The 7798-nt window shown below is 36.3% G+C and overlaps 1 protein-coding gene across 1 annotated transcript in view; it reads right to left on the bottom strand.

Annotated features, from left to right (window-relative positions):
• Window positions 1–1180: 1180 nt before the first annotated feature.
• LOC149775710 (A disintegrin and metalloproteinase with thrombospondin motifs 17-like) overlaps window positions 1181–7798 on the bottom strand; it is a 30074-nt gene continuing 23456 nt past the window's right edge. The window contains exons 5-7 of the mRNA XM_089943515.1: window positions 3578–3719; window positions 1631–1738; window positions 1181–1306 (exon numbers count right to left, since the gene is read on the bottom strand). Of these exons, the coding sequence (XP_089799641.1) occupies window positions 1181–1306; window positions 1631–1738; window positions 3578–3719 (376 nt within the window). The remainder of the gene's footprint in view (window positions 1307–1630; window positions 1739–3577; window positions 3720–7798) is intronic.

The raw sequence follows: 7798 nt of genomic DNA, 5'->3' as shown, positions 1-7798 counted from the left end.
TGTTGTTGTATTTCTTTATTGTTACATTGTATGCCCACCCCTCCTTCAGCCCAGTGAGATAGTAAAGAGTCACTCAATTGTCTGAAAGATTGAGACGATAAATTATTACTTTTGGGACAAGCCAACATTAAAGTGTAAATTTTCAAACTTCAAAATAATGCTGTCTTGGATTCAATGATTCATATACAAGAAAAACAAGATAAACCAAAGCCGAAAAGTTGGGGTGTTCTCCACCCATATTCTAGAAATAGTTATTTTTACATATATTTTTCAATTTCAATTCATTTTTTTTTTCCTTCGACGGGACATGCTTTTCCATACACTTTTGTGCAAACAAACATGTAATTGTCATCATTTATTTCCATATTCAGCTGGTCGTACAGGCGACCACAAAAAATGTCTTTATCCATCGAAGTTTTGTCTATGTTTCGGGAACGGAATATATCTTATTCCTCCATTTAGACGATCTGAATATCGACAGTCAGAACTACAAGGCTTCATCTGCCTTCTTATCGATCACGAAATCAATAAATCATCGGCAATAATTGTAAATACTTATCATAATCAATTCGTTATTGCTACATGCAGCTTGTAGGAGGAAAATGGTGGACGTAAGCAATGTCTGGAGGTGTGTCTAATTTACGCTCGCTGATTGGTTAATTGAACAGCATGATTGACAAGTAGCGATACGTCGGTTGAAGCACCTCTACCACGCTAAATCTCCATCCTAACTTTGCCTGGAAGGAATTGCTTATCTGGTAGTTTTTTACGTGTAGTTTTACCAATATTTATTTTTAATTTAGTTCAAAAAATGTAATAGTCTATTTGGGAAATTATGTTTGCAATATTGTCTCGTTTATTTAATACACACAGTTTCATTTAAAGCAATAAGTAAATAAATAAATAAATAAATAAATATATAAGAAATAAATAAATAAGACAAATGTATCAGTCTGGATCGGAGTTTATTAGTATCGACCTAGGCGTGACAAGTTGTTTTTGCTTATTGCGAAATATCAGCTAGATTTAGCAACAGAGTAAGTACGCTGGTTCATGATGGGTGTGCATGAGTTTTCTATACGATCTTTCAGTCAACAATCACATCCAATGCAACTTCTCTTATTTTTTTGTACAGAAAACGGTTTTAGTGCACACAGTTGTTCGTGCTATAGTGGTTGTTCTAGTAGTCAGTGTGGTGGTTGGCAATGGTTGTAGTGGGCTCTGTTGTGGTAGTTAAGGTGACAGCATAGTTGTTGACAACCTTATCCAGTGATTGGTCATCATACGCAATATCATTAAGAATGGACTGAACATGTTTTCTGGACCTTGTAAAAGAAAATCAAGAAAGAAAAGGCGACGATAGAGAAACTGATACTAATCAATATTATGTCATGTAAAATTGTGAAAATAAACTGAAAGGAGAAGTTTCTTCTAGAATTCTGCAATTTCATGGCTTATAAATGAAGATGCTGGTGCATCATTTGTAAATGTGTGTGTGTGTGGGGGTGTCTGTGTGTGTGTGTGTTTGGGGTTTGTTTGTTGTTTTTCTGTTTGTTTATTGAGTGTTTCGTTTTTGGGGGTGTTATAGATCTAATATCTAAGAATAAAAGCACTGCACGATGATGCTTACCCCGTGCGGCGTTCCCTGGCATGGGGAATGATCCAACACTTTCAAAAGGGTTCCACTGCAACCCGTTGATGTCTGGCACAGAATTCCCCTGTAACACATATCATCTCCCTGGAGATTGAAATTTCGTGAAATTATTCAATGCAAAACTATATATCTTCTGTATCTTCTTTATTACATTTCATTATTGTAGTTCTTTGTATTCGCATGCGTTGTAATATATCTACATTTTCCTCGCTTACAGGGTTATTGATCAGTATGGTTCTCACTAAACAATATTAGAAATAATTCAATACTTTTAGAAAACAGGTAATCTAGTCTTGCACACTGATAAGGTACAAATATAATTTCATCAACACAGATTTAACATATACCAGCATTAGGAAGTAATGAAAATGGTGTACTTAGGTGAATAAATAAAATTGCTCTGTATCGAACGTGTTATGATAATTCAGTCGTTTGTCCTTTAAAACTGCTAGTGCTAAATTATATCCAATAGGTAAGGGCACTCTTGGGCGTAGACAAAACGTGTTACAATACACACCTCTCCAATAATGTGTGAAAACACAGCCTATCGCTATATTGGACTTCTACAAATCAACAATAAGAAACTGATTTTTTCTCCAAACAGGTGTCTCCTGGATTGACTCTTGGCAGCACATTATTGAGTTGACATAATGTAGCTGACCATTAATTGCCAGTAGTTTTTGCGGATATTACTGTTTCCTTATTACATTAGACTAATTTACCTTAAGACTCGTTCTATGCTAGAAACAGCTATAATGATTCAGCATTACGCAGATGGCATCGTGAACAACATATTGCCTGTAAAAGCTCTTTGATCCTGAGCAGCCTTGTTTCAGCTGTTTTGTAGGGTCACCTTGTAGTCACAGTTTGAAGACAGGTGAACATATAAAGAATTACATGGTTTTATAGATGCTAATTCAAGCGCCAAAACGTTTGATACATGTAGTTAATTTGGAAAATGTTTAGAAAGCACAATAAAATCAAGAAGAAACAAAAAAAAAAGAAAGAAGTACCTTCAGTCCCTTTATTCTAAACGAAGGTTTAGCGTCATCGTGAGAATAGTTTGTGTCACAGATGTATGACCAAATTATCCGTCAAAAATCAAGAAATAGTATCTCTGTGCTTTTAACAGCTATCGCTGTTTACGCTAATCAATTATTTCCATAATTTCTCTTGCCATATCAACAAGGAAGGGAATATGAACCTAAATCTGACACTGAATGCATAAACCTTTCAAGATTGAAACGGAAAAATTGTCGAAGCAGGTGTTGGTGATACATGCATTATTTTTCATTTCCAGCGAACTTAATCCTATATAATACATTTTACAATATTTTAATATGCTGAACCTTTACTAGCAATAGTTGACTTTGAGTTAAAATGTGAGTCTTGTACTTAATTGTTTTATAAAGTATATGTCGCTTATAAATTGTTACAAAATACTATATATGCATAAAAATTGCTACACAGTTTGATGTATGTGCTTGATGGTGTAATTATATCAATTAGACACGTCTTACTTTCCCATATAAGGACGAGCGGTATCATATGGTAGAAGACGTTCTTGTCCAAACGTACTGAGCACAAAATTTATATTTCTTGATAATAATAAGGACTGGTAGAGACCTTCCCCCACCTTGCTTGGTCAATGGGGGAAGTCATCATCATCAGCAGCAGTGCTACCATCATCATCATTACATCATTATCACCAAGCAGAAAAAAAAACTCAAGAAGAAAAACGGAAAAGTACCAAAACTAGAAAAGTAATGAGTAACAAAATAAAGAAAAGGAGCTTATTACTCGAAGGACTAAAGACTTAAAAAGACAGAAAGTAAATGAGAGTAACGGTAACAATATCTGAGAGAAGCACAGCAGAACGTAAGACGAAGGAGTAAAGAAACGAATAAAAGAAAACGGACTTACAGTGTAACATGCATACGATGCAGATCCAAAGTACAGTTGACATTGTTGATTCAAACTGAACACTTCATCACCATTAGGCTGTGATTTGTAGGCCGTATACTCCGTATCGGTGAAATTATGCTGACGTGTACATCTTTTTGACCTAGAAAAGTCCCAGAGTTATGACTATTTACATCTTTTCTTCTTATGTATGCGTGCGTGCAGATTGGATAGGATCTATAAATAGATGTTACCAAATTCTAATAATAAGAATCTGTTGACAATATGGTGTAATCTCTCATTGGCTGTTGGGGTCAGGTTTGTTCTTAGAAGAATTATTTTCCGTTGGATGGATTAGACCATGTGAACAGGTATTGTAAATGATTAGACTGAGTAGTAGTAACATCTGTTACGTGGGGGTACATTGTGATATTTAGTCCTAATAGACTATTGAAGGTGTGTATAAGGAGAGAACTAAGTAATCAAATTCATTCCTATTTTGGATTCATTACTATTTCGGATTTTTGTTTCATATGTTGAAATCAGTCTGCAGATGTGTTTAATGGTGTGTTTAGATAATTTGAGAGGAGACATTTGTGTGACTATTAATTAGAATTGCAGAGTGTTCAGTGAACTAGAATATTATTCTGATACTATTGTGAATTATCCAAAGGTGTTCTGGACAGTGCCATTGTGATACGTATATTCGAGGATCTGAAATTCATTCGGATCTTTCGATTCATTTGGACTTCAATAGAACGTTTTAGAAACATTTTTGATTCACTTCATACTGTAAATTCCTATTACTTTTGCATTTTAAAGCTTTGATAATTAAATTATTTGTTCATTTTTACAAGACTTGTTGGGTTTTGCCTCTTTTTGCTTCTTTCTGTTACTTAGATTAGGACCACAGAGTCCTAACTATATATAGTTAGGACTCTGTGGTCTTATATACAACATGAATTTAGAGTGTTGCTATAAAGCAATTGGATATGCCAATACTCAAATTGTCAGCCGCTCATGGTGCGTTAAGATGCATTTATAGCCATTGTTTCAACTGTATGCTATCAATTCTTTAGATCAATGATGAATTTCTACCAATTAATCATTGGTTACGTAGAATCAAAGCAAGAAAAAAATATTAATAATCCCAATTTAAGCACTTTCCTTTATGCTCTCTCTCTCTCTCTCTCTCTCTCTCTCTCTCTCGTGCATAAAGTATCAAATACACAGAAACAGAAATCTGGAGTGAGCGACACAAATAATTTGGGCTTGATGAAACCCTTAAAACATATCTTACCTACAAGTTCTTTTAGCGGTATGTATACACTTTCCTTGGAATTTATCTATGGTGTTCTTGGTGTCAGTGATATAAAAATACAATAGCCTGTCGACGCTATACTGTATATTTTCATTTCTTTTCTTTTGTTTATTGGGTTGTTTGTTGGTTTTTCTTGTCACAAGGCACATATATATTGTAACCTATTTAATGCTTGCGCTATTTTTTTCGTAAACTTATTTTTACCCGGTGCTATCTCAACTTTAAAGCTGCTACTGCGCGCTCACGCACACACACACACACACACACACACACTCCTGAAGGGAAGTTGTATAGCGTATGAACCAGATGAACTCTAGCTTTCACAGTTTCTCTTTGGCAATATTCCGTAATCAGATTTGTTTTAATTTTTATCTTTGTCATCATCATTATTATCATTATTATTATTGTTATTATTGTTATTATTATTATTGTTATTATTATTATTATTATTTTAAAATAAACTCGGCTTGACGAGAAAATGTGGAAATTTTTAACAGTCTGAATGTTTTTCTTGTAAGGTATCTCGTGTGAAGAAGCCCCACCTATCTTAGAAGTTTTATGATGCATTTATTTCAATAACTGTGAAATTTTTATTATGATTTATCTGAATGGAAACCATGTTAACCTGCAAAGAATACTATGAACGTCGTTTACTCAGATCTAGAGTCGCACGATTCACTGACGGACTTTTCCCCATCATATGCATTAAGTAATAGTAAATGTGTTTTACAAGAGAAAATTCCTTTTTTGTAATAAAACACGTAACACGTTTCTTTGCGAATACATACCAATCATCATACGTTTGGAGAACTACTACTAAATCTAGCCCTCCCATATAACACTATAAACTAAAAGGAACTTAAAGTTATTGCTCACCAAGGTGGCAGTCGGGCAGAGTGATTTCCCGTGATATAGGCATTGGCGGCAACACCTTTCAATATCTCGATTCATACTGGAAACAAAGGCACGTTCTCTATATGGATGTAACTGTGGGAGGCTGGGAGGTCTTATTTATGTTCTGAATGGGTAAGTATTCGAAAAGTAACATATTTTACTAGAAAAATAGTTTTTTTTTCTTTAAATACGTTACCCAATCATAATACCATAGGAGAATAGGTAAGAGGTACATCTCCTTACACGGGGATACCATCTCTGTTCCACTAAGGTTTGCGAGACAGTTTCTAGGTAACCAGACTGGGTAAAACTCATCTGTTGGGAAGTGGACTCGATGAATGAACAATGTCCCTCCTGCAAATCCAGCGGACGTCGTGAAGCCAAGTGTTATGAAGCTGTCGAACGACCTGGAAAGGTGACCTGTTGAGCCACGGCTATAGGTTCAATCAGATCGAGTTAAGCCTTTTGGAAAAAGATATCTGTGAACTCAGCTCTCCATCACGCGGCATGGATAATATCAGTCATAGAACAATTCTGATCAAAGGTGATGATGTGGCAACTGGTCTCACATCGTTAGCCGAAATGAGTAACAAATTCATCTGAGCTGGAGGTTTTCCTCGATATGCAGAGCGAACAACCCACTCATTCCAGGACTATAGGGTCTGTGCTGTAATATCCTCCTGTCCCAATTTGAGATGTAGAAACATGCGTGATCTCCGTAGACGCGACGGCTTTTTAAGATACCACTTCAAAGTTCGTATTGGAACTTGTAGGTGGCCTCTGGTGGAAGTATCCAAAGTAAACAATGATTTAATTACAAAGGTCTGGTTATCCATGGACGGAAATCTGTTCCTGGCGATGAAAGAGGGAACCGTCATGAGTGAAGCTGATCCATGTTGTTGGAACTGCATGTAACTTGGGTCCTCTTATAGGGCATGTATTTTGTTGATTATGACTGCCGTCGCTAATTTGATGACGAAGCATGTCTTGTCTGAAAGGCGAGTTAACGATGCCCTTGAAAATTGTTTAAATAGCTGTTTGGTTCACAAAGTTAGTACCCATGATAGGTTCCGTTTTGTGCACAGAGTCAACGTTTATGAAGGTGTGTAGTCAAAGTTGGAGAGGAGGTAGGATAAATCTTTATTTTGTCCTATATCCTCGATTCAATGAAGAAGAAATGCGTCAGCGATCGTGGAGGTTAACCTTTGATTGTGCTTGGTGCTTTCTTTTTCTCGTCAAGAGTCAGAGGAGGAAGTTTGTTATTTCAAGTATTGATCCCTGTTGTGATATAAGGTATTTTTGTGTATACCACTGTGTAAAATGTTTTCATTTGCCGTCGTAAGTTTTCAGAGTGGAAGGCCTTCTTGTTTGAGCGATCGTCTCCGCGACCGGTTGTGAGAACCGTTTATTTATAAGGGCCAATTAATATAGTGCACACATGCGGGTTCGGTAGCTCTGGGTTGTGGTGAAACAACTGCCCCCGTTGTTGTTTGAGTACATGAGTAAAATTGTCTTTTTCCTTGGAATTTCTGTTGTAAGATTGAGTTCGTTGATCCAGAATTCTTCCATCTGAGTGACGCAATGAGGATTATGCGACACTCCGATTCCCTTGCTTTTTTAATCAACTTTGGAATCAAAAGTTTTGGAGGGTAGGCGTATGCTTTTAGGCCGTCACATTATATGAATAGAGCGTCGACTGCCAAGGCTTTGTGATCCGGGATTGGCGAGGCAAAGGTTGGGACTTTGGTATTCTACCTTGTGGCAAATAGGTCCATCAATGTTCGGTCCCATCGGGTACATATCTGAGTGAAACCTAAGGGTAGGATAAACATTTCAGTCTGTATAAAAGTTAATTTTTCCCAGACTTAGAATCTGCTATTACATTTAGAGGTCCAGGAATATGACGAATATGGACATAGATTTGTTGTTGACAACACCACTTTAGAATATCCTACTCTAGTATGAAAAGTTCTGGGGACTTGGTTCCTCTTTGCTGTTTGAGATAAGTCAACATCGTAGAGGTCCCG

Source organism: Sinohyriopsis cumingii, chromosome 19 (genome assembly GCF_028554795.1).
Source record: "Sinohyriopsis cumingii isolate HCF-2022 chromosome 19, ASM2855479v2, whole genome shotgun sequence".
Classification (NCBI taxonomy): domain Eukaryota; kingdom Metazoa; phylum Mollusca; class Bivalvia; order Unionida; family Unionidae; genus Sinohyriopsis; species Sinohyriopsis cumingii.
Note: the sequence above shows the minus strand (reverse complement) of the source record. Positions and strands in the feature narration are given on the sequence as shown.